Source organism: Nerophis ophidion, linkage group LG05 (assembly GCF_033978795.1).
Source record: "Nerophis ophidion isolate RoL-2023_Sa linkage group LG05, RoL_Noph_v1.0, whole genome shotgun sequence".
NCBI classification, from domain to species: Eukaryota; Metazoa; Chordata; class Actinopteri; order Syngnathiformes; family Syngnathidae; genus Nerophis; species Nerophis ophidion.
Genome location: NC_084615.1, coordinates 46,994,778 through 47,022,057, shown reverse-complemented (window position 1 = coordinate 47,022,057; position 27,280 = coordinate 46,994,778). Strand labels below are relative to the sequence as shown.

Genomic DNA, 27,280 nt, shown 5'->3' with positions numbered 1-27,280 from the left:
AAAAAGAAAAAAATAGTTGGGATAAGAAATACCACAAATAATGCTATTAAAACCTGTTTGTTGTAATGTTAAGACAACAGTAGTCATGTTACAATTTTAATGGATTTTTTACAACATTTTAGTCAGTGAAGTTGAAAAAAAAAGAGAAATGAAAATAAAATCGCGTACACTGGTCTCGGGTAACAGTGGTGACTTGCTACATGTTTTTAAACAGTCACATCACTACAAGAAACAAACATACAGACGCCCGCATCTCTCACACGCACACACTTCGGAACTCCTTAATAGTTTATTGATAGTTCGTAAGGAAGAGCATCCATCATCCTCACTGCCTGAGGTGTGCTAACATCAAACCAGCCAATGAAGCCTCGCTCATAAACAATCCATCCATCATTCATTCATTTTCTACCACAACTTTAAGTAAAAAATGTTTGTGTTGTGTCACACACACACACACAACTTCTGAGTTCACACCTGACACACACATGTCGCAGACATGAGGGAAGGCCTCGAAGCCTTCAAGTCCGTGGAGAATCACGCGTCAAACGACATGACAGGTAAGGTCCTGAGTGGTTAGCGTTAGCATTAGCAGCATGTTCAGTAGTTATGGAATAAATTCAACTTTCATCTTCTTGTTTGTGCCTTAGTGAGCAAGAAGTGGCAGAAAAGTCAGCGGCAATTAGCGGACATGAGACGCGTCTTCTCCTTGGACCTGGCAGGAACCACAAAGTCCAGTTTGTCATGCATGCGAAGGTCCGTCCAATCAGCAGCTTTGGATTCTTGGCGCGGGCATCATCCTCCAGCGCCTTCGTAGCAGCTTTGAGCGCCTCTCAGTTCTCTGAGGGGCTTCTAGAAGAGTCCGCTCAGATGGAGCTCGAACACTGAATGTGGTCCAAGCTGAGCATGGCAGTGTCCGGGGGCGAGCTGTGCAGCTGTTGCACTTGTAATGTGCTCTCCTTAATGTGCTGGATGAACAAGTTCCTCTCGTCCTCAGGGGTCTGCCCTTGCTGCGCCCTGACGATACAGGTGGGCCGATGCAGGTTGAGCATGTAGACCAGCTGCTGCTTCTGCTGCTTCAGAGCTTCAATCTGAGCCTTCAGCTCGGCGTTGACGCTCTCTAGCTTTTCAGACTCCTGCCAGAGCAACAAGATGAAGGTCAGAGGTCACGCTAATTGAGCCCAAGAAGGTAGAGTGCGGACTACAAACCTTTTGCAAACTATCTGTCTTCTCCTTCTTCTTGTTGCGACACTTGGCGGCGGCGATCTTGTTCCTATCCCTCCTTCTCTTCCTCCTGTCCATTTCCTCCCCAGTCAGCTGCCAAAGGTCAAAGTTCACGTTTAAACAATGGCAAGGAGACAACGACGAGGAGAAGAAACTAGCGACTTACCACTCGTTTTCCGCCGCCGCAAGGGAGGTCCGAACTGGAGCTGGCGCCGTCGGAGCTGACGTCGGCGCTGAGGCCGCCGCACAGACGCTTGGTCTGGATGGCGAGGCGGAGTTCTTCCTTCGCCACGGTACTCTGAAAGTTGGCAAAGTCTTCCAGCGTGAGCGAGCCCGGCGGGGACAGGCAGGGGACGAGGGCAGAGCAACTGATGTCAGCGAGTGTTGGCCCCGAGTGCTGCAGCATCATCCTGGAAACAACACGTGACCACACCCCCAAATTATTATTATGATAACCAATTTTTGATGACTCTGACAATAACTATTATCATTATTCATTCAGGCTACATAACAACAATGTAATGAATAAATAAATGATAAATGGGTTGTACTTGTATAGCACTTTTCTACCTTCAAGGTACTCAAAGCGCTTTGACACTACTTCCACATTTACCCATTCACACACACATTCATACACTGATGGAGGGAGCTGCCATGCAAGGCGCTAACCAGCACCCATCAGGAGCAAGGGTGAAGTGTCTTGCTCAGGACACAACGGACGTGACGAGGTTGGTACTAGGTGGGGATTGAACCAGGGACGCTCGATTTGCGCACGGCCACTCTCCCCCAACCCTAAGTTTGTGTATGTTTTGAAGTTATCCAGTCTATAATAGTGGAACTAATAGTTACATTCAATGTAACAATTTGTAATATTATATTCATGTGCTTACATTTGTACATCAGTTAAACACAAAATAAATAGCAAATGAACCAATGGACGTGAAAAATAAGATTTTTACAAGTTACTAAAGCTATAATCGCTTGAATCGTCACTTGAGTTGTTTGTATCACTTCAGTTTAAACAAAAAAGGCGACACTAGAATTAATTAAAAACGACATAGTGTTTTGTTGTGAGTTAGTTCGATAGAAAAAGTAGAAAGTATAAAATGTTTGGAGTTAAAGTTCTTACCTGTGAGGCGACAGAATACAAGCGAATGTGTTTTTCTTTTTTGAAGCGTAGAAGAAGAGTTGTTCTTTCTTTTTTTTAAAGCGTAGAAGAAGAGTTCTTTTTTTTAAGAGCGTAGAAGAAGACACCTCGAGAAATCTGCCCGTAGTCCTACTTTGGTGTTCGGTGGCGCTTGTGGCCGCTGGCTTGCATCACGCGCGCTTATATCCAAAGCGGCCACTGGGTGGGCGGGGTTCCGTGACGTATTTTCTGGAGGGCCGGGTCGAAACGAGCCAAGCACAGATAGGGTGACGTCATCCTATTTTTAGAAGGCCAGTAGTGCTATGATGCAATGCACCCTTCTTTCCTTTCCTCTTCTCTACAACTAACATCCCAACTTTATTTTATGATATTTTTTTCTTATAAAATGACATCTTTGTTCAAGCAACATTTAAACTTTATTCTTCATATTCATATTTATCTATCCATCAATCAATCATTTTTTTATTTATATAGCCCTAAATCACAAGTGTCTCAAAGGGCTGCACAAACCACTATGACATCCTCGGAAGAAGCCACATAAGGACAAGGAACACTCACCCCAGTGGGACGTCAGTGACAATGATGACTATGATCCAACACAGCCGCGAGAGTTCAGTTCAAAGCGGATCCAAGACAGCAGCGAGAGTCCCGTCCACAGGAAACCATCCCAAGCGGAGTCGGATCAGCAGCGTAGAGATGTCCCCAACCGATACACAGGCGAGCGGTCCATCCTGGGTCCCGACTCTGGACAGCCAGTACTTCATCCATGGCCATCGGACCGGACCCCTCCACAAGGGAGGGGGGGACAAAGGAGAAAAAGAATAGAAGCGGCAGATCAACTGGTCTAAAAAGGAGGTCTATTTAAAGGCTAGAGTATACAAATGAGTTTTAAGGTGAGACTTAAATGCTTCTACTAAGGTAGCATCTCGAACTGTTACCGGGAGGGCATTCCAGAGTACTGGAGCCCGAACGGAAAACGCTCTATAGCCCGCAGACTTTTTTGGGGCTTTAGGAATCACTAATAAGCCGGAGTCTTTTGAACGCAGATTTCTTGCCGGGACATATGGTACAATACAATCGGCAAGATAGGCTGGAGTTAGACCGTGCAGTATTTTATACGTAAGTAGTAACACCTTAAAGTCACATCTTAAGCGCACAGGAAGTCAGTGCAGGTGAGCCAGTACAGGCGTAATGTGATCAAACTTTCTTGTTCTTGTCAAAAGTCTAGCAGCCGCATTTTGTACCAACTGTAATCGTTTAATGCTAGACATAAAATAATACGTTACAGTAATCGAAACGAGACGTAACAAACGCATTGATAATGATCTCAGCGTCTATAGAGGACAAAATGGAGCGAATTTTAGCGATATTACGGAGATGAAAGAAGGCCGTTTTAGTAACGCTTTTAATGTGTGCCTCAAAGGAGAGAGTTGGGTGGAAGATAATACCCAGATTCTTTACCGAGTCGCCTTGTTTAATTGTTTGGTGGTCAAACGTTAAAGTTGTATTATTAAATAGAGGTCGGTGTCTAGCAGGACCGGTAGTCAGCATTTCCGTTTTTTTGGCGTTGAGTTGCAAAAAGTTAGCGGACATCCATTGTTTAATTTCATTAAGACACGCCTCCAGCTGACTACAATCCGGCGTGTTGGTCAGCTTTAGGGGCATGTAGAGTTGGGTGTCATCAGCATAACAGTGAAAGCTAACACTGTATTTGCGTATGATGTCACCTAGCGGCAGCATGTAGATGCTGAAGAGTGCAGGGCCAAGGACCGAACCCTGGGGAACTCCACACGTTACCTTAACATAGTCCGAGGTCACATTGTTATGGGAGACACACTGCATCCTATCAGTAAGGTAAGAGTTAAACCAAGACAGGGCTGAGTCGGACATACCAATTCGTGTTTTGATACGCTCTAATAAAATGTTATGATCGACGGTATCGAAAGCAGCGCTAAGATCGAGGAGCAACATAGATGACGCATCAGAATCCATCGTTAGCAATAGATCATTAGTCATTTATCATGTTCTAATGTTGACTTGGGCTCGGGTTTCCAATGACAGGATGAGGATTACAGATGTTCTTCAGCTTTATTCGTTGATTTATTCCTGGCCTGCATTATTATGGGATGTCGCTTGGTGTGACTTAAAAAACGACAGAGCTCATAAAGGAAGAAGAGCCCAGAAGGACAACAAGCATTAACATGTTTCTAAGCGTTGTTATGTGACAGGATGGGATGACACTTATTGTTAAAACCTAATATTACTGTGATCAGAGCCTAAAAAGAGTTTTTTGAGAGGAAAAGCTGACAAACGTCCCATATGTGGTGTCGTGTCATCTGGAAGCTTCCAGAAGGTGCAGTTTAAACAACACACACTTTGTTTTGCTGAGGAATGTGGATTTGTTTCTCCTATTTATGCAAACTTCTCAAGAAAGCCTCAGCATTGTGTGAATGGATGGAGTTCCCCTGCCGGAATTCCACTGGCACCAGCGAACAGGGTCAGGAAAAGAAAGTGACACACTTTTCATCATTGTGATAATGGACACCCAACAAAGTGTGTGTATGTGTGCGTTCTTGTGCTAATAATACACACTGATAGTATGCTCTTGAATTAGCAGCAGTATCACACTTACAAAAATACACAAAAACACATGTCGTCACACACAGGCTTTATTTCAAAATGGACTCGTAAAGTATAAAGTGTCTGTGCTGACGTGTAAGAACCATGATATATATATATATATATGTATATATATATATATTTTTTTTTTGCCTTTTGGTCCGGGACCCTTTGGGACTGTGTGACAAGGGGTGGCACTTTCGTGACCTCTGCGGTGTTTTTTGTGGACTTCTGGATCTGCCTCCCGGGAGCCTTTTGGCCAAGGAGACCAGCTGCTGGGTCTCTGCTACACCAGAGTCAGTTTGGAGAGGTTGGAGGAGATGCGGATGACAGGACAGGACCTTGGAACTAGCACTGAGTGCTGGGAGGGACAAGCTTCACAGTGTCTTGGCTGAATGAGCAGGTATCGGACACCTCAGTCTCCTTGGACGTATCCTCGTTCATCCATGCAGGCTGGAAACTGGCCGAGAGTTGGGTGGCGGCTGAGAGTGGAGTCAGCTCTCTTGGTTGCTTTGTTGGGTCTGCTCCTGTATCTGGCCATGGTCTTTCTACCCCAGCAGACGGTGGCGTGGAATACCGCAGAGGCCTGGTGCCACAGTGCATATTTTTCTTTTACTTTTTATTCATAGCTGTCTATAGAAGTGGCTGGTTGTATCAGCTCCGCTGCTTTAATGTCTTTCATGTCCTTTGTTGTCTTTGATGTTTGATGTGTACTATGGCTGAGTTTTTTGTTTTTTTTCCCCCTTGGCCTCAGTCTGTACCCCCTCTCCAGAGGCCCAGGCTTAGACCGATTTTTTTATTTAATTTAATTTTAATCTAAAGTATAACCCATTTTATATCGTTACATCCCTAATCTGTATTGTTACACACATCATTACAATATGTCTTCTACCACTGGAGGAAAGAGAAGACATAAGGACACACTTTACCTTTGCAAGGTAGACAACAAGACACATAAACTCTGTGGGTCCATTTCTCTGGTAAAATACAACCAACTTGAAGCGTCTTCTGCAGGCTAATCATCAGTACATCTACACAACAGTAAATAGGCTTTAATTAATATTTCCAAATGACTCGTACTGTACTGAATTACTGTTACTATTAAAGACAGCAGAGAAGGAGCAAGACTGCTTACTCTACCACTACTTTTGTTCTACGCATAGGTGAGCTTGCCCGCCAATCTCGAATAAAACTAGTTTGTTTCTTCATGTGACCATTTTAGTCATGTGAAAAAATGCTAAATATCCGCTAAAACAATTTCAATAAGTTTTAGTGTGAAATGTACTCACAGAGTGCAAGTCTTGTTCTGCAATAAAAATAAATAAAAGTGCTTTCAAGACAGCTTCAAAGATGCGTTGTCCGCTGTACTTTCAATTTTAGTCAACAAAATTTACTGTAATTTTGGACAAAAACTGGACTAAAACTAAATAATACAGATGACTAAAAGTAAAATAGATTTTTGCCCAAAGACTAGATAGATAGATAGATAGATAGATAGATAGATAGATAGATAGATAGATAGATAGATAGATAGATAGATAGATAGATAGATAGATAGATAGATAGATAGATAGTACTTTATTGATTCCTTCAGGAGAGTTTCTTCAGGAGAATTAAAATTCCAGCAGCAGTGTACAGAGTTGAGATCAATTTAAAGAAAAAAGTAAAAAGTAAATAATGGGGGTTTAAAAGGAAACAAAATAGAGAAATATTACAAAAAGAATAAAAACAATGGGAATAACAATATAACAGTAAAATAAGAATATAACAAGACAAAGTAGGCAGTAGTGACCATGTTATGAAAACGTATTGCACTGTTAATGTTTTGCATCCCCTGTCATCCTAATACCCCCGTCCCCCGTCCCAGAGAGGAGTTGTACAGTCTAATGGCGTGTGGGACAAAGGAGTTCTTGAGTCTATTAGTCCTGCACTTGGGATGAAGCAGTCTAGCACTGAACAGGCTCCTCTGGCTACTGAGGAGCCTGTTCAGTGCTAGACTGCTTCTGACTATAACTAAAACCAAATTAAAAACAGCTGTCTAAATTAACACTTTTGAACACCCACGTTTTAAAGAAACCCTGATGAACCCAAGTTAAACTGGGTGACCTTTGACAACATTTAAGGTTTCACTATGATGACGCCTCCACTTTCTGTTCTGCCGTCCAGATAGGACAGAAAGAAAGAAAAATGAAAGTTTGCTGTCAGCGCTTACTGACACATGTAGATTTGTTGAAGATCTTGAAAAACACAAAAATGTTTGGTCAGTGCTACCATGGCAACACGGCAGCAGAACCAAGAGGTTGCTGATGTTTTCTCCAAAACATGAACACATTTCTCTTGAAAACGATCTAGAAGCAATATGCAACGAATGAAACACTGAGTAGAGCACAGACTCTTGTGGAGTAGAAGACAAAGAATAGAACATCAGTTCAGTAGTACCCTTAGAATAGAACACAGAAGAGTAACACACATAGTTCTCGTATGGATAGAATCAGAATCAGAGTCGGAAGTACTTTATTGATCCCTGAGGGGAAATTAAAATTGTCAACACAATCTCATTCAAGAGCAGACAGACATTACAGGGAGACAGAACAGGATCGCTGACGGGTCTGCCAACTTCAGGCACCCCTTACAAAAAGGGTGAGAAACAGGCAAACGCTGGGGGGCGGGAGAAAAAATATATATTCAGTCTAAGCCTGGGCCCCTGGAGAGTGGGTCCAGACTGAGGCCAAGAAAAAAAAATGTCACTGCCAAAGCACACATAAGCATGTGTGTAAGAGGGAAACATCAAACAACAAAGAACACGAAGGCCATTAAAATACATTAAAAGAGCAGAGCTGATGCATATATAGCTACAAAAGTAAAAACAAAAACAAAACATATACACTGTGGTGGCCTATGCGGTGTTCCATGCCATCGTCTGCTGGGGTGGGAGGAGCATGAACAGACACAGGAGCAGACCCAACAAAGCAACCAAGAGAGCAGACTCCATCCTCGGCCGCCCATTAACTTTCGGCCATTAGACAGAGTAAAACCCATAGAAAAGAACAAAGAGTAGAACACATAACACTCAAAGTAGAAAACTAAATAGAACCGATATAACTTAGAGTAGAACAAAGAATAGAAAATAGAACAGACAATTGAACAAAACACACAGAAGAGTACACAACATAGATGGCGGCGCTGCAGCGGCTGCTGGAAGAAGGAGCTCTGTGCTCCTTTTGTGTTTTTGGTGTTGTTTTATGTGTTATTGCCTTTTGGGACTAAAGAATAAGGGGTGGTACTTTTGTTACCTCTGTAGTGTTTTTTTGGATCTGCCTTGGATGAGCCTTTTGGTAATGGCCATTTTTGCACCACAGACAAGCTGCTGGCTCTCTGCCACCCTGGAGTTCGTGTGGATAGACCGGAAGAGTTGTGGATGAAGAGATGGGGCTGCAGAGATAGTGCTGAGCGTCGGGATGGACAAGCTTCCTGTAGCCCTGGATAAATGAGCATGTGTCAGACGCTTCACTCTCCTTGAAATAATTCTCACTAATTAGCATAGAATGACAATGGCCGAGGGCTGGTGGGCAGCCTAGGACGGAGTTTGCTTTCCTGATTGCTTAGTTGGGTCTGTTCCTGTGACAGGTCGAGCTCCCCCAACCCCCACCCCAGAAAACAATGGCGTGGAGCACTGCAGAGGCCGCCGCTTGTGTAAGTGAGTGTTTGAATTGCGTTATTTGTCTATGCATGGTGCAATCATATGTGCGCAATATGTCTTATTGCGCATTCTTTGGTTTTTCCTTGTTTTACTTTTGTAGCTGTATGTAGAACTGGTGCCGCTGATAGTATCGACTATGTGCTCTTTTATGTCCATCGTGTTCTTTAATGTTTCTCTCGTTTTCATGGGTTTTTATCAAATTTTTTGTGGACTTTTTGTATCTGCACTTTAACTACATAATTTCCCCGTTACGGGATAAATAAAGTATATTCTAACACATAGTATAGCTCACATACAATATAAGAGAGAGTATAGAAACATACAGTAGAACGCATGGAATAATACACAAATACAACACAGAGTAGAACACATAGAATAGAACACATGCTTTAAGCTTTAGAACACGGAGTACAACATATAGAATAAAATACATACAATAGAACACAAAGTAGAACATATAGACTAAATTACACTAAATAACACTTAAAATAAAACATACATTAGAACACAGAATATAACACAGAGTAGAACATAGATTTGAAACATGTAAAATACAAACCCCGTTTCCATATTAGTTGGGAAATTGTGTTAGATGTAAATATAAACGGAATACAATGATTTGCAAATCCTTTTCAACCCATATTCAGTTGAATGCACTAAAAAGACAAGATATTTGATGTTCAAACTCATAAACTTAATTTTTTTGGGGGAAATAATAATTAACTTAGAATTTCATGGCTGCAACACGTGCCAAAGTAGTTGGGAAAGGGCATGTTCACCACTGTGTTACATCACATTTTCTTTTAACACCCAATAAACATTTGGGAACTGAGGAAACAAATTGTTGAAGCTTTGAAAGTGGAATTCTTTCCCATTCTTGTTTTATGTAGAGCTTCATTCATTCAACAGTCTGGGGTCTCTGCTGTCGTATTTTATGCTTCATAATGTGCCACACTTTTTCGATGGGGGACGGGTCTGGGCTGCAGGCGGGCCAGGAAAGTACCCGCACTTTTTTTTTTACGAAGCCACGCTGTTGTAACACTTTTCTTGCTGAAATAAGCAAGGGCGTCCTTGATAACGTTGCTTGGATGACAACATATGTTGTTCTAAAACCTGTATGGACCTTTCAGCATTAATGGTGCCTTCACAGATGTGTAAGTTATCCATGCCTTGGGCACTAATGCACCCCCATACCATCAAAGATGCTGGCTTTTGAACTTTGCGCCTACAACAATACAAATGGTTATTTTCCTTTTTGTTCTGGAGGACACCTCGTCATCTGTTTCCAAATATAATTTGAAATGTGGAATTGTCAGACCACAAAACACCTTTCCACTTTGCATCAGTCCATCTTAGGTGAGTTCGGGCCCAGCCAAGCCGGCGGCGTTTCAGGATATTGTGGATGAATGGGTTTGGCTTTGTATAGTAGAGTTTTAACTTGCACTTACAGATGTAGCAACCAACTGTAGTTACTGACAGTGGTTTTATGAAGTGTTCCTGATCCCATGTGATGATATCCTTTACACACAGATGTCGGCTTTTGATGCAGTACCGCCTGAGGGTTCAAAAGTCCGTAATATCATCGCTTACGTGCAGTGATTTCTCCAGATTCTCTGAACTTTTTGATGATTTTACGGACCGTAGTTGGTAAAATCCCTAAATTCCTTGCAATAGCTCGTTGAGAAATGTTGTTCTAAAACTGTTCGACAATTTGCTTACAAAGTGGTGACCCTCACCCCATCCTTGCTTGTGAGTTACTTAGCATTTCATGGAAGCTGCGTTTATACCCAATCATGGCACCCAACTGTTCCCAATTAGCCTGCACACCTGTGGGATGTTCCAAATCAGTGTTTGATGAGCATTCCTCAACTTTATCAATATTTCTTGCCTCCTTTCCCAACTTCTTTGTCACGCGTTGCTGGCATCAAATTCTAAAGTTAATGATTATTTGCAACAAAAAAAAAATGTTTATAAGTTTGAACATCAAATATGTTGTCTTTGTAGCATATTCAATGGAATATGGGTTGAAAAAGATTAGCAAATAATTGTATTCCGTTTATATTTACATCTAACACAATTTCCCAACTCATATGGAAACGGGGTTTGTACAACAGGGGCAAGCGGTAGAAAATGAATGGATGAATGGACATACACCTTCGTTCCCACAGTGTTCGATTCAAGAACTACTTCATTCTGCACTCCATCCAGCTGTATAATCACTCGCCATACAGCAATAGATGATATCTGTCTATTACCTGACACCTGTCACATATACAGCTGTCACATATACTGAAATATTGTACATGGTCATTGTTATATACTGTATATATGGTATAGACATAATTTATTATTATATATTCGTATATATAATATACTGTACATATATTATGTAAATATTACGTACATATGTTATATTTTACAGCACAATATTCAGTCTATTTATACCTGCATTGTCCTTTCCATCCTTACACTTTCCATCATTGTAACTGAGCTACTGTGTGGAACTATTTCCCTTGTGGATCATTAAAGTTTGTCTAAGTCTATGTCTAAGAATAGGACAGAGGGTAGTACATAGAGTAGCACAAAGAATAGAACAGACAGTACACAGATTACAACAAAGAATAGAATACAGAGTAGAACATAAAGTGGAACAAAGAATATCACACATAGAACAAAGGGCAAAACACATACAACAGAACATAAACGAGAACACAGAATAGAACATAGTTAAACACATAGAGTAGTATACAAAGAAAATCGATTTTAGTTATTAAAAATGTATATTCAGCCTCTTCATAAATTCATGTAAGATGATGTCATCTCTTCCGGGAAGTGTTGGCGCTTCCTCTCTCTCCTCATCTTCCTCGTCGCACGGAATCCGGGAAATGCCCCCTCCCCACCCTCATCTCTCTCTCCTTTCCTCGACCAGCCCACTCCAGACACGCACACACTTCTCCTCATCATTCAGTGATCTTCCGGTAAGCGAGGCAGCTTGCCGGTTGAACCCTTCCGAGAAGGCCAGTTTCGCTGCTGACCACTGACCACCTCATCGTGACATTATCTCAGTCAGAGATTGTAATCTTGAAATAAAAACACAATCATCTGCAAACAAGTGATAATGTGTCGTTCAAAATCGAGCACACTAGCCTTTGCAGAAGTGTGTACCTAATGAATTTTTGCTGACTCAGCGGTGATATGTGTGTGAATTAGAACGTCTATTAAGATGAGTCATGCTAATTAGTGGCAGTAATCAGACCATGTGACACCATGAAGAGTGTGACAAGTTTCACGCTGAGTCGCCTCCTGAAAATCAGCGGTGCCACACAGGAAGTGGTCGAGATCAAGCTTACGGGAAGAAACAAACGGAACTTTCAACTGGACTTCTGGCGACTTGTGAAGTTTCTACCACAATGACATCATCACGTGCCATGACAGTGAAAATGGATTTTCTTCAACAAGTAGGTCCAACACTGATGTCATCACTTTTAAGAAACAATTATCTTCTAGTAAACAAGTAGGACCGGACTCTCACATTATTAACTCTATCCACTCGGCACCTTCCAAGGTTTTCTGTTGTTCCCATTGGATTGAGTTTTTTCTTGCCCTGATGTGGGATCTAAACCGAGGATGTCGTTGTGGCTTGTGCAGCCTTTTGAGGCATTTGTAATTAAGGGTTATATAAGTGAACTTTGATTAATTAATTGCTGATATTAAAGGTCAAAGAACATATTATAAAGGGGATGCTGTTCACTGCAGTCCTGTTGGTGGCAGTAATAAGTGGCAGCAGAGTACAGTGCAAGTAAAAACACACACACACAAACACACACATATATATATATATATATATATATATATATAATGTATGTATATACTGTATATATATATATATATATATATACACACACACACACAAACCCCGTTTCCATATGTTACAACAGCGTGGCTTCGTAAAAAAAAGAGTGCGGGTACTTTCCTGGCCCGCCTGATGTAACACAGTGGTGAACATGCCCTTTCCCAACTACTTTGGCACGTGTTGCAGCCATTAAATTCTAAGTTAATTATTATTTGCAAAAAAAAAAAAAATAAAGTTTATGTTTGAACATCAAATATCTTATCTTTGTAGTGCATTCAATTGAATATGGGTTAAAAAGTATTTGCAAATCATTGTATTCCGTTTATATTTACATCTAACACAATTTCCCAACTCATATGGAAACTGAGTTTATATATATATATATATATATATATATATATATATATATGTGCGATACATATGTACAATATGTATGTGTTTTATATGTAATTTATATCATGCTATACATTTACTTATATATGATACAAATGATATTGATATACATACAGATATATAGCATAAAAATAGCACAAAAAAAAAGAAAGAACAAAGGCTTGTAAAAGCAAAGAGTGTTTAAAAAGCAAACGGTGATGAAATGAAGGTTTTTTTCTTAAACATCACGGCGTGGCTTGCCGTAAATGACGGCTGCTCACAAAGATATCACATTATGTTAATGAAAGCAAAGTTTTAAGCGGGCCTTGGGCCCAAACCGCTAGGCAAAAGCAAGCAGAGGAAAACAAAAACTAAGCTGCAGCGCGGACTTGTTCTCACATGCTAGCTACATCTGTACTTTTGATGTCGTGCGCCAAGATGGCTCCTTCACTTTTTTTAAAAAGTTGCATAATCATCAACCAAGTTTTAACAAGTCTTTACTAGCTCTATCCTTAGCAAACTAATTCACAATATAAACTAACTAACAACACAAACTACATTGAAAAAGCAGAGTAACATCGTAAACTAATACACAAAACAAACTAGCTCGATATAAACTAAAAACACTTTAATCCAACTCAACACAAACTAACTCCACATACACTACATCTAAACACAAACTAACTCAACAAAATCTCGTAACACAAACTAATTCACAACACAAACTAATTCACAAAGCAAACTAATTTAACACTAACTAAAATACACTTGAATCTCGCTCAACACAATCTAACTCTTAACATTTAAGGGCTTATTACATAACGTTATTCATTGGTATCAGATAATGATGTAAAATAATGACAACATAACTATTCAACTACTTCCACATTTCATCATCTAAATGTTTCACTATGAATATGTTGAGCTCACTCTCCATAATTAAATAAATAAATGATAAATGGGTTGTACTTGTATAGCGCTTTTCTACCTTCAAGGTACTCAAAGCGCTTTGACATTACTTCCACATTTACCCATTCACACGCACATTCACACACTGATGGAGGGAGCTGCCATGCAAGGCGCTAACCAGCACCCATCAGGAGCAAGGGTGAAGTGTCTTGCTCAGGACACAACGAACGTGGCGAGGTTGGTACTAGATGGGGATTGAACCAGGGACCCTCGGGTTGCACACGGCCACTCTTACACGGCACCACGCCGTCCCAATTATGAATGTTCTGCAAAAACAATTTGCTCTTAAAATTATGGATTATTTTTTTGCAGGTTCTACTTACTCATATTGCTCAACTGATTCATTCAAAACATTCCAACGTGAAAATATTCAGCTCGTTCCAAAAACTGATTAACTATACATATCAAAATTTCAATTTTTTTTTCAAACGTTCTGTAAATTTCCTCTGATCTTGAAAATGGTTAATTTCCAAACACATTAAAAACATGAACTCATTACAAACATTAAAAAGAATGTTCCAAACATTCTCTGTACAGCATTTAGAGACTGAGCTTCAGCTCATCACACAAAAGTATTTTTTTTGCTGATGTCAAGGAAGCTGACGTTAGTGAAAAAGGGGTTTGGATCAGAACTCGCCTTGATATCATCAAGGAGCAGAAACAAGGTTGCGCCACATCTGAAAATGTGAACAATTTTATGGACTTAAATCTTACTTGCTCTGCACAACTTTTATGTGGAAGATTAATGGTCTGCCAGCATTGGACAAGTGAAACTCAAAAACTTTGAATATCGTAAAAATATTTGTTTAGTTAAATGATAAATGGGTTGTACTTGTAAAGCGCTTTTTTACCTTCAAGGTACTCAAAGCGCTTTGACACTACTTCTACATTTACCCATCCACAGACTGATTCACACACTGATGGAGGGAGCTGCCATGCAAGGCGCTAACCAGCACCCATCAGGAGCAAGGGTGAAGTGTCTTGCTCAAGGACACAACGGACGTGACGAGCTTGGTACTAGGTGGGGATTGAACCAGGGACACTCAGGTTGCGCACGGCCACTCTTCCACTGCGCCACGCCGTCCCTAGTTGAAGAATTACATTTATAAGGTGAAACTAAAATATGATATAGTCTCAACTGAAGATATTTAAGGCTTTCTCCTGATATAATATTCATGATTTCGACTTACAGTTTATGAAAACCGTGAATTGAAAATCTCAGAAAATTTAGGGTTTTCAAAAACTGTAAGCCATGATCATAAAAATAATTTCAAAAATAATCTTGACATATGTCACTTTGTATGGAATGAGTTTATATCACATATTGGTTTCACATTTGAAGTTGAATTCCTGACTTAAATTGTCATGATCTGTGGTCTGGATTACGTTTTTTATTTTCAATCTAAGACTCCTTCGGTTCTTGTTTTTCGTGCACCATTGTTTGTTTTAGTTACCATGGTTACTCATTATTTCCACCTGCTTCTGATTAGTGTTCACCCGCTCACCTGCTGCCTGAGCACTAATCAGAGGCATTATTTAAACCTGCCTTGCCCTCCAGTGAGTGCTGGAGTATTCTGTCACGAAGTGGTGGTGACGAACCCCAAGATGCAGAGATGACAGGCTTGGAAAATAAAAACATGGTTTTAATGTTTAAAAAAAAAAAGGCAAGGAAAACAGAAACCAGGAAACGGCAAACAGGCGCAGGAGTCGGGATCCAGGGAATAGCTCTCAGCTTCCAAAAAAAGGCAGTCCACAGCATACAGCAAACACTACTCCAGCACTCACTGGAGGGCAAGGCAGGTTTAAATAATGCCTCTGATTAGTGCTCAGGCAGCAGGTGAGCGGGTGAACACTAATCAGAAGCAGGTGGAAATAATAAGTAACCATGGTAACTAAAACAAACAAGGGTGCACAAAAAACAGGAACCGAAGAAGTCTGAAAGAGTGAAAATAAATAACATAATCCAGACCACAGATCATGACATTACCTTTTGCACCATATTAAACAGTTTTGAGTTTGACCAGGAAAATACTGTTGGAATAAGTCCCATCGAGATGTCTTTGAGAAACATGTCGAAGTTTTCCTGATGCTTTGTCATTGCTGAATACCCTCAGCAATAAAACAATGAGGCAGAAAAAAAGTCCCACTCATCATCACGGTGAAGTTCACACATTCCTCAGTCAACAATGTCGTCTCTGAGGCGGGAATGAAGACGGACAGGTTTGGGAATTTTTTTTAGCTTTACCGACATAAAGCGTGACATTTGACATCTAAAGAAGCCAAAAGGTGGACAATGAGGCCTCCACTTGCAACCACAACGTCTTTTAACACCTTCACGTTCAGTCATTAAACACACTATGATTGTTGCTTATAATTAACATAATTAGAGATGTCCGATAATATCGGCCGATAAATGCTGTAAAATGTATTATTGGAAATTATCGGTATCAGTTTCAAAAAGTGAAATTAATTACTTTTTAAAACGACGCGGTCCTGAACGGTACATATCCGGTAAAACACGGACGTCGGGAGAAGTAGAGAGGAGTTGCATCTCCCAGTCAGCAACTCTTCCCCTCTCCCACACACAACGCAGGAGTTGACGACTGCAGCATGAGAGGTTTCCTGGCGACACTTGATGACCTCATCAAACCGCCACGAGCGGAGCATAACAACAACAAGAGTGTGTTGTTGCCGGTGCTGTAGCCGTGGCTAACAAGCGAGCTCGCTCGGTGACAAACTAATGACACCATGTCTATGGTTTGGGATTATTTTAAAGTGTGTCTGACAAATAAAAAACTCGCAATTTTCAATGACTGCAAAAAGTTGGTTATGCAAGGAGGAACCAAGTTGTCTTCCTTTAATACAAGCAGTTTGATCTCCTACCTCTTCAAGAGTCATAAGGAGATACACGATGAATATGCAAGCAGAAGGTGGATGAAAAGCAAACACAGAAAAATGTTGTACCACACAGTTGTTGCTTAAAGACTCCGCCGAGAAAAAACAAAAATACAACAAAAACCCCACCCCAAGGCAAAAGCCCACGTTGTGGTCAGGGACAACACACGCATTATGGCAAAAGCTACGGTGGAGTTTGGTGTGGTTAGCCTATTATGCATGGCACACCCTTTGCAGCTTGCAGTGGACGGAGGTGCCCTGTCTCAACGCAGAATTTCAGAAGCTCTGGCTGACTGCTAGGCCACTTCAAGCACTCACCACTAGCTTGCAGCACATTTTTGTTACTCATAGAAATATGTTAGAGCAGGGCAGATTGAGCCCAATTTACAATTTCCTGTTATACAGTATACCAGGCAGTCTTGCACTAAATGAGGACTATGTTATTGTTTACTTCATTACTCTAGTATACTCTGGACTGAAGCTGTGTGCCTTCATTGTTTTTGTAGCTTTTGTTTTGAGACAGGTTTAAAAAAAAAAATAAAAAAAATAATGCACTTTGTGAAAGTCCATCCATCCATCCATTTTCAACCACTTGTCCCTTTTAGGGTCGCTGGAGCCTATCTCAGCTGCATTCGGGCAGAAGGCGGGGTACACACTGGACAAGTCGCCAACTTATCGCAGGGCACTTTGTGAAAGTCAAAGTATAATATTTCCCATAGTTGTGGTGGTTATCAGGATTATCTCAGGGAGTGCAAGTCCCAAATTGTAAGCTGCTGTTTTGAGGCATGTTAAAAAAAATAATGTACTTTGTGACTTCAATAATAAATATGGCAGTGCCATGTTGGCACTTTTTTCCATAACTTGAGTTATAGTTGTTCTCTTATTTTGGAAAACCTTGTTACATTGTTTAATGCATCCAGCGGGGTATCACAACAAAATTAGGCATAATAATGTGTTAATTCCACGACTGTATATATCTGTATCGGTTGATATCGGAATCGGCAATAAGGAGTTGGACAATATCGCAATTTTGGATAGTGGCAAAAAAGCTATTATCGGACATCTCTGAACGTAATCTATCCATCCATCCATTTTCTACCGCTTAATCCCTCCGGGGTGGCGGGGGGCGCTGGAGCCTATCATTACTTGTAAATACTCTATGCTGTTATAAGTAACATAATCCTTAAATGTAAACACCTTGTTAAGTAATTATAATCATTACTTGTAAATACTGTATGCTGCTATAAGTAACAATCATTAAATGTAAACACCTTGTTAAGTAATTATAATCATTACTTGTAAATACTGTATGTTGTTTTAAGTAACAATCATTAATGAAAACAAGTTAAGTAATTATAATCAATAGATGCAAATACTGTATGTTGTTCTAACAGTCATTAAATGTAAACATGTTAAGTCATTAGAATATTTGAATGTAAATACTATGTTTGTTTTTTTAGAAACATGATCATTAAGTATAAACATGTTGTTTAGTAATTATAATCATTAAATGTATGTTGTTTTAAGTAACAAAATCATTAAATGTAAACATCAAGCGACAATCATTAAATGGAAATGTTTTTTTAGGTAACAATCATTAAATGTAATTACTGTCTTATTGGTAACATCTATTTTTAATTTCCATGTGTAAATGAGTTTTAGGTAAGTTCCTGTTTTCTTTGCATTACAGCGTCATGCCCTCATTCCAACATGCTGTTTATGTTTACGTGCCTGTTGCTGCGGCGACGGCACCGTCACTCCCTGTGGACTTTCACCCTGGAGGCTGAGGATCGAAGGGAGGCGCCAAGAGGGGAACCCTCTGGAGTGGGCCAAATTCCATTATGAAGACTTTCACACCACACTAAAAATAATTTAATTTGGAATTACAGGAAATTGTTTAATAAATTGGTTCAAAAAGTTCAATTTGCCGCCATAAAATTTGACATTTTGTTGATCAAGCACACAAATTATAAACGTGACTTTACAAGTTCAATGAGCCCGCTTCACCTTTGAACAGACAACAGACCACGGAATTGGGAGAGTTTACCAGGATTCCCAGGCCACGCCAAGCTGGTCTATCATGCCGCCACACCCCCGGCATGTGTTATTTTTAGCTCCTGTGTAAACAGACAAATCTATACTATGTGTTTGTAGCAACAGTGACGGGGCAAGTTCATAATAGACCACGTGTGACGTAAAAAGCGACAACTGCATGAAAACAATAGTTGCCATTACATCAGGGCTTATTATTCTGTGTCTTTATTCAATAGAAAACAATCAAACTAGCATGATGGTGACGCATCCGTGGTTTCAAAGTCTCGTGAGCCACCTGTTGATGACGACTCAGCACCTTCTTTCACACGTATCATGACCCAGTGTGCACCAGCAATACATCCACCCAGATCGTGGTGTCTGCTGGTGGCCCAATGTGACCCGGCGAGGTGTGCGCCATACGTCTTCAAACCTGCCTACATGGCAGCTTCATGATGCTCGGTATTGCCACGGTGATGTCACTACTGCAGTCTGCCTTGTGTTGTTACTTCATTACAGTCATCATAGCACTTTCTAAGTGCCAAATAACAGTACTGATCACAGCTTCTAGGGCAGGGGGTGTATCTGGGGATTGCTATGATATGCTGTGATTATTAGTTATCCAATGACGTCATCTCTTGGCACTTACACGTTAGACGTTTGAACTGGTGTTGATCATTTATTTACATCAGCAAACATCAAGAAGGTGACTTCATCCAGGCTGTGTTTGTGGCAAAATCACAAGGCTGAGGTGAGATGGCATCACCTCAGTCTTCAGTAGTAGTGACCTCACCCTGCATCATCATGAATGCCTAATGAGGGATTTACCCTTCAGCCAATCAGCAGAGTGTAACTAAGAGGTAACGAGGCACAACGGCAGAGAGCCCTTCAGCTCGTAGCTCACAGATTAGAGCCGCCGGTGCTAACAGGCGGTCAACAATACACGAGGCCTCATTGCCGTTACCGTAAACGTGCTGCCAGCCTAGTGGCACATGCAGGCATGCTAGAGGCGGGGGAGGGGTGATGTTACTAGAGGGAAGGGAATTAAATGGTGAGAAATCAGAGATGGCTGGATGATGTCAGCGCCTTGTGTTTGGACCTCCTGCCCATAGCTGTGAGTCACCACGCTGACAGCAACTGAACACCAGAAGAAGATGCTCTCACAAGAAACCTAAGCACACCAATACAAAATGACTTTAGTAAAAAATAAGTATAAATGAACACTTGCAATGTTCCAAATGACGAGGGGAATCTGTCAAGAGCCATTTCCAAAGTACACACGTCCTCAGGGGACAGCACCAGGTAAGGGGCGCGGCTAAATGTTCGCATTTACTGCTCCCGCATAACCTTTGACCTACCTAACCATGATGACTTTGTTATAGCAACCAATGCATTACCTTTAATAAGTCTAGGCATACAACATACACAAACTGTGTATATTACCTCACTAAAGTGAATACTGCATATTTTACATTTCTGCAAATATTTTTCATGGGGCAACACTGAAAAAATGACACTTTTATACAGTATAAAGTAGTCAGTGCACAACTTGTATAATAGTGTACATTTACTGGATACCCTCAAAGAAAATGTCCAAATGGTAGCCAATTAGCCAGTTTTCCCTCTTCGTGTCATTTGTCTTGTTAGTGTTCTAAGGTATCCATTGTGCTTCATTTGACATTATCATCTTCCCTTGAGCCGCTGATGTTCTCTGAAAAGTCTCGAATCTGAATTTTGAAAACCACTCAGAAGTAACGTCAGCGTAAAGCAGACTGAAAACTAAGGGTGTAAACGATTATTTGATATATTGATTTATACGCCCCAAAGATTAAAAAGTAATCCAATAAATTAAGAAATAAGACAAACAACCTGACTAAATTCCTAAAAAAAATTATATCAACGACAAAATAGAGGAAAACACAAATAAGCCACGTGAGCTCTGGAAAATTCTCAACAACCAGCTTCCGGGATGCAGCCAGAAACTTAAAACCAGACTCACCAACATCAACATCAAGGAGGGTGATTCCCTCACTACAGACAAAATGGAGGCAACAAGCAGATTTAACACCTTTTTCACCAGCATAGCCACAACTCTCGTTAACAAGCTGTCCCATCACTCTGGTCGCTTTGGTGTAGAACACATTAAAGCCTTCTACAGAAAGCTAGGAGTAATCAACAATAATTTCAAATTAGAAATGGTCTCAGCTAACGAGGTGCTTAATAAATTGAGCGCGCTCCACCCAAACAAGGCCACCGGCCGTGACAATATCCCCTCCAGATTCCTCATGGACTCTGCCAACACCATTGCCCCAATAATCACACATATAATAAACCTCTCAATCAAACAAGGCCAAGTACCCAAGGACTGCAAGATAGCAAGAGTCGATAGATAGATAGATAGTTAGATAGATAGATAGATAGATAGATAGATAGATAGATAGATAGATAGATAGATAGATAGATAGATAGATAGATAGATAGATAGATAGATAGATAGATAGATAGATAGATAGATAGATAGATAGATAGTACTTTATTGATTCCTTCAGGAGAGTTCCTTCAGGAAAATTAAAATTCCAGCAGCAGTGTACAGAGTTGAGATCAATTAAAAAAAAAAAAAAAAAAGTAAATAATGGGGGTTTAAAAGGAAACAAAATACAGAAATATTACAAAAAGAATAAAAACAATGGGAATAACAGTATAACAGTAAAATAAGAATATAACAAGACAAAGTAGGCAGTAGTGACCAGTAACCCCCCTTTATAAAAAAAAGGAAGCAAATTAGAACCTGGTAACTACCGACCTGTTTCTATTCTCAGTTCCATTTCGAAAGTAATTGAAAAAATTGTTTATGAACAGGTCGATAGATACCTTGCTACTAATAAACTAATGTACAAATTCCAATCCGGCTTCAGAACTAACCACTCCACTGACACATGCCTTCTCTATCTGACCGACCACATCAAACATGAGGTGGACGCGGGCAAATACTGCGGCATGGTCATGCTGGACATTCAGAAGGCCTTTGACACCGTTAACCACACTATACTATTGGATAAGCTCAGAGCAATCGGATTCGATAAAACCTCATCGAGTTGGATGTAATCTTACTTGGAGGGGAGGAAACAGGTGGTAGAGGTGAATGGCACCGTGTCCCCTCCCCTCTCGGTAAGCTGTGGAGTCCCCCAAGGAAGTATACTAGGACCTTTAATGTTCCTAATACACGTAAATGACATGCCATCAGCATGCCACCGTGAATTGTTTCTGTTTGCGGATGACTCGGACCTGCTGGTATCCGGCAAGGACAAGTCACAGGTGGAACAAATCCTCAGTGCTGAACTCCTTAATATTTGCACCTGGCTCGCTGACAACAAGCTATCCATACACCTAGGTAAAACGGAATCCATCCTACTTGGGTCCCATATCAACCTTAAGAAAGTCAGTGACTTCATTATAAAAGTGGGTGACATTGTTATCACCAGGAAAGATGAAATCACCTACCTAGGATCCATTCCAGAGGCTAATCTTTCCTGTGATAAAATGTCAACCAAGGTAATCAAAAAGGTCAACCAAAGAACGAGATTCCTCTACAGAATCTCCTCTCTGGTCAACAAAAGCACCTTGAAGATTCTAGCGGGAACTCTCATTCAACCCTTTTTCGATTACGCTTGCACCTCCTGGTACCCCAGCACCTCCTGGTACCCCAGCACCTCCAAAACCCTCAAATCTAGACTCCAAACATCCCAGAACAAGCTAGTCCGGTTACTTTTAGACCTCCACCCCAGACCACACCTCACTCCAACCCACTTCTCCAAAGTGGGCTAGCTCAGGGTGGAGGACAGAGAAAAACAACTTGCACTTTGCCTAGTATATAAAATCCGCTCCACCTCCCTGATACCGAAGAACATGTCAAACCAGACTTACCAACATCAACATCAAGGATGACTCCCTCATTACAGACAAAATGGAGGTAGTAAGCAGACTTAACGGTGTGGGGATGGCGTAGCGAAGTTGGTAGAGTGGCTGTGCCAGTAATCTGAGGGTTACTGGTTCAATCCCCACCTTCTACCATCTTAGTCACATCCGTTGTCTCATTGAGCAAGACACTTCACCCTTGCTCCTGATGGGTCCTGGTGAACGCCTTGCATGGCAGCTCCCGCCATCAGTGTGTGAATGTGTGTGTGAATGGGCGAATGTGGAAATACTGTCAAAGCGCTTTGGGCTCCTTAAAAAAAGGGTAGAAAAGTGCTATACAAGTACAATCCATTTACCATTTAACACCTTTTTCACCAGCATAACCACAACTCTCGTTAACAAGCTGTCCCATCACTGACCGCCATAACCACAACACCAGGGGGAGCTCCACAAACCACGTTAAACCCAGACTCCGATCTAAGAAAGGTCTTAACTCATTCTCTTTCTATGCCACATCAATGTGAATGATAGCAAACAAATTCATCACTTCTCTTGGGATAAATCATAGAGATTGAACAAGGGTCGAAAAAAAAATCATAAATTTCATTACAAACAAATAAACAATAAGCATGCTAATGCCAGCGGTGTTATCAGGAGTGTCTCATGAGCATTTTGACAGCAACACCTGAATGTGTGTTAGTGTGAATAAAGCTATATAATAGTGTTTGTCATGTGACCCGCTACTTCAAGCAACATGGCCCCCATCTGTGTCATCATGACTGGCACATGTTGGGAAGAAAGTGGTTCATCAACAGATGATGGAATATTTGGTCAGATAATAGGAAAAAACAGCCACAGGGAATATTTGATTATGTAATTGACAGCTGACTACATGCCAGATGATGCGGCAGAGCTTTTACGTCACAATAATGTCATATAAATAGTATTGAGAAAATAAGGTGCTGGCTATTTTCCAAAAAATTAAAAAAAATTCCACATCCTGACTTTAATTAGAACATTAAATATTTCCATTTGAGACAAGGATGCAAACGCAACCACTGTTGACGTCATCCTGAGTCAGCACTTTCTTTCAGCGTTGTCACTTAATAGCGGCCCCTGTTGGCTTAGCACCGCTAATATTGTTTACTATTTCTTTTTTTTTTTTTTCTTTTAAAAAAACACCACTCCACTAAAAGAGAAGCACTAAAGAAGGAATGTGTTTTATTAAAACGTACATCGAACATGATGGCTGTCTCCAACCCTCCCGGTCAGCTGACTGAAAATTAGTAAGCAATGACATCAGCAGAAAATGTATCTGGCAAAATGTTCAAACAGATAAAGGGAAGCTTGGACTCATGTAATTATTCAATTAACTTAAGCGGATTTGTTTTCTACTTTTAAGCATCACGTTAGAAGGGATAAGGCAAGTGAAGGTGCGACTCCTGCTGGACAGCACGAAAATTGCATGTTTTCAAAAAAAAACTGGCTTTTTGTTTGATTTGTTTCTCTTTCACTTTACTTTTGTCACAAAATTAGAATGTTCATCATTGGTAATTACTGCACCACAAAAAGCCCTGATTAATTTATTGTAAATAAAAAACACACCTTCAGTCTATTTTAGAAAATCATACCTCACTATATAAAAGCAATCTGAAACGAGTTCAACAAAAAGTGTGGCGGGGAAAGGGTTGTGATGATTCAGATCGGATCCAGATTAGACAATTAACAGCAGTGTGAACATAGTAAATTATATTTAACATATTTAATTGTTTATTTATCGCTGTCAATTCCTCGCCGATGATGTCACAGGTGCCTTGCTCGTTTACACACGTTATGTGACACGTGCTTATTCCAGTTGCTTCGACTGGTTTCTTCCTTTTTCCTGCTTGTCCATGTTGAAAAGCGGTGTGCGTGTCAGGAAAAGTGAACATGATGGCGGCAAAGCGTCTTGCTTACCTCTCGCCTTTGTGGGGGCACCAAAAACAGGCCGCCTGCTTCGATTCGCTCCCATTCAGCAATGCAACGCTGAGTCCAGCACAGTAAACCAAAAAATTAGTCTTACTTCCTGTCAAGTCTACTTCTGTAACTCTTGCGGCGTGCTGAAGCTTTCGTATACGATGGCGGCAAACTCTTTAACGTGGTCATTCATCAGCAGGTCCTGAGAGACAAAAAGGGCATCTTTGTGAGCGTCCATGATGATGATGATGATGATGATGATGATGATGAAGAATGGCATTCCTACTTGAACAAAATGACCTGGCGTCTCGCTGCAGATGGTATTGATCTGCCCGTTGACAATGGGGATGATCTTCGCCAGCGGAAGACTAACGACAAACAGACTGGAAAAAAAATTACGTATTTGAAACGTGGGCACAATGTAAAAAAATAATGACGACAGAAGTGTGCCATTTAGCTGCTCACCTGTCAGGACTGCGGCTGGAAGTGGAATCGTCAAGGGACGGGCGAAAGAACTCGGCCAGGTTGTCAAGGAGACGAGAGAAGCCACGCTGCAGGCAGGAGTTTAAAACGACGCTAAAGTTTGGGCTGGATCCACAAAACAAAGCAATGTTAGCATGAGGTAAACAACGTGAGCGAAGACACGATGGGTGACCTGTCCAGCACGTCTCTGGTTTCGTTTAACAGGCGGAGAGTAAGGACGTCGTTTTCTGTCAGCCCGCACGCCTGCACACACATGAGGTTGAATGAAGTCATCGTTTTATCTTATCGTTGGCTGCACGCGTGTGTATGAATGCTGACCTGGTCAGCTAGTGCGTTTTCGTTGTCGGCCATCATGTACCAGGTCAGCGGGTGCTCAGAACCGGCTTCCACCTCCGCTCGAATCCAACTGAGCTGCTGCTCTAACTCCAGCAGACTGAGACTTTGCTTTAAGGACACGCTGGACACAGCAAAGTTGTGTTTTCATGGACATGCTTTCCCAAAGTTGTTTCCACAAACTTATGGTTTATGATTAAAAAATTATTTTGAAAATGCATACAGTTACAACATAATACATCACAATTTCCAGTTTATCTTTTCAACATGTTCAAAAAAGAGTAGGAAGAAGCAGAGCTTATAAAATCTTACCCCTTTTCCATTTCATAGCAATTACTAACACTTTAATTTGCTTCCTGTTCTCAATTGCTACACAAATTACTCCATAAATAATACAAATCTAAAATAAATAAATTAATAGTCAAGTCGGTTGTAATTCACATCATGAGATGAATAAGATTATTTCATTTTCAATAAGTTAAAAATATTGATTACGATTCTTCTTCACTTCAGATTTTGAACAGTTTCTTGAACTGGATCATATTAGTACTTAGTTGGACTTATATGTTAAAACATTCCATAATTTAATTCCCCATACTGATATGCTAAATATTTTAAGTGTTGGAAACTGTTTTAAATTACATTTTCTCTAAGGTTATATTTCTCTTCTTTTAACTAGAATAATGTTTGTACATTCTTGGTTAGCACGTTAAAGTTTGCTTTGTGCATAGTTTTAGTTGTTTGCATTTGCACCAAATCATTGAATCTTAATATTTTTGATTCAATAAATAAAGGGTGTGTATGTTCTGGATATCCAACATGATGTATTATCCTAACTGACCTCTTTTGTAACACAGTCAGTTAATGAAGTGTACTTTAGTCGTTATTTCCCCATGTTTCTACACAAGAACTCAGATATGGTAATAGTAGCGAGCAGTATAAAATATGAAGGGATTTATGGTCCAAAACATATTTTGCTTTATTCATTATTTATGTATTCCTTGCCGCCTTATGTTGTTTATTTTTATGAGATTTCCAACTTGTCCAAAGTCTTCTTTAAATTGCTTAACCCTCTTTAGTTCTAGTTTTTTTTGGGCAAAAAAGGCATTCCCAGAGTAACTGGCAGCTCTGTTTTTGTTAGTAACTCATTACAAAAAGTCTGAACAAAAGTTTTGTTGAAAAATGTGGATATAAAATATTGTAGCTATTGCTCTGATGGTGACAGGATGACGAGGTGGTGGTGAATCAACAACTACTTTATTTAAACCATTAAAACTACATGTTAAACCATTTCACTTAAATTGCGCAACAGCGGCTCCAAGTCTCCCCCCCTTTCCTTTCAGGCTACTAGGGATGGGCACCGAAATCAAGTTCCATAATGGCACCGGCGCTAATGTAAACAGTAGTAACCATATCAAAAAAAGATGTGGCTCTCAGTGCTATATTTCGGTGCTAAATTAATGCAGTCTAAGCCGCCTGCAACAAGTGCTTGGCGGATATTGTACAGGTAACGCATTTTGAGTAATGCAGCGTCCCGAAAGAAGACACACAGAGTCTGACAATCTTTTCAAACTAATTGATACCCCCAGCACGCCAACAGCGCCTATCATAACACCGCGAGCCCGTAGCCCCAACAACACAGCATTTCCTTTTTAAGTTATATCCACCAATGACTGTTACAGTGAACAAAGTTGCATTTACGAACCCCCGGAATTATGTGCATCAATATTACCAAAGTCGATGTTTGCACGTTCTCTACGCTATGTATTGCTGCAATAATTTATGA

The 27,280-nt window shown here is 40.6% G+C and overlaps 2 protein-coding genes and 1 long non-coding RNA gene across 5 annotated transcripts in view; 1 reads left to right on the top strand and 2 right to left on the bottom strand.

Annotated features, from left to right (window-relative positions):
* Nucleotides 1-83: 83 nt before the first annotated feature.
* On the bottom strand, nt 84-2,547 carry atf3 (activating transcription factor 3). Its single transcript, XM_061901143.1, has 4 exons — nt 2,351-2,547; nt 1,388-1,631; nt 1,207-1,314; nt 84-1,133 (listed from the first exon to the last, which is right to left on the bottom strand). The coding sequence occupies exons 2-4, from the start codon at nt 1,628-1,630 to the stop codon at nt 864-866; spliced, it is 621 nt and encodes a 206-aa protein (XP_061757127.1). The 5' UTR covers nt 1,631; nt 2,351-2,547; the 3' UTR covers nt 84-863.
* A 2,470-nt stretch (nt 2,548-5,017) lies between these two features.
* The window catches only part of pex3 (peroxisomal biogenesis factor 3), a 27,443-nt gene continuing 5,180 nt past the window's right edge, over nt 5,018-27,280 (bottom strand). The window contains exons 8-13 of one of the 2 annotated variants that reach the window (XR_009806870.1): nt 25,480-25,618; nt 25,334-25,404; nt 25,144-25,266; nt 24,965-25,061; nt 24,679-24,880; nt 5,018-8,466 (exon numbers count right to left, since the gene is read on the bottom strand). Coding sequence is in view for 1 of the 2 variants with exons in the window: in XM_061901137.1 (XP_061757121.1) it covers nt 24,797-24,880; nt 24,965-25,061; nt 25,144-25,266; nt 25,334-25,404; nt 25,480-25,618 (514 nt within the window). In the remaining variant the exon portion in view is untranslated. Of the gene's footprint in view, nt 8,467-23,926; nt 24,881-24,964; nt 25,062-25,143; nt 25,267-25,333; nt 25,405-25,479; nt 25,619-27,280 lie in introns of those variants that run through there. The other variant, XM_061901137.1, reaches the window with a different exon arrangement.
* On the top strand, nt 11,925-18,699 carry LOC133553203 (uncharacterized). 2 transcript variants are annotated; one of them, XR_009806873.1, is made up of 3 exons: nt 11,925-12,145; nt 14,786-14,991; nt 18,467-18,699. It is a non-coding gene; the product is annotated as an uncharacterized LOC133553203 (long non-coding RNA). The 2 variants fall into 2 exon arrangements; XR_009806872.1 differs by having other exon boundaries at nt 11,933-12,145; nt 14,786-14,902.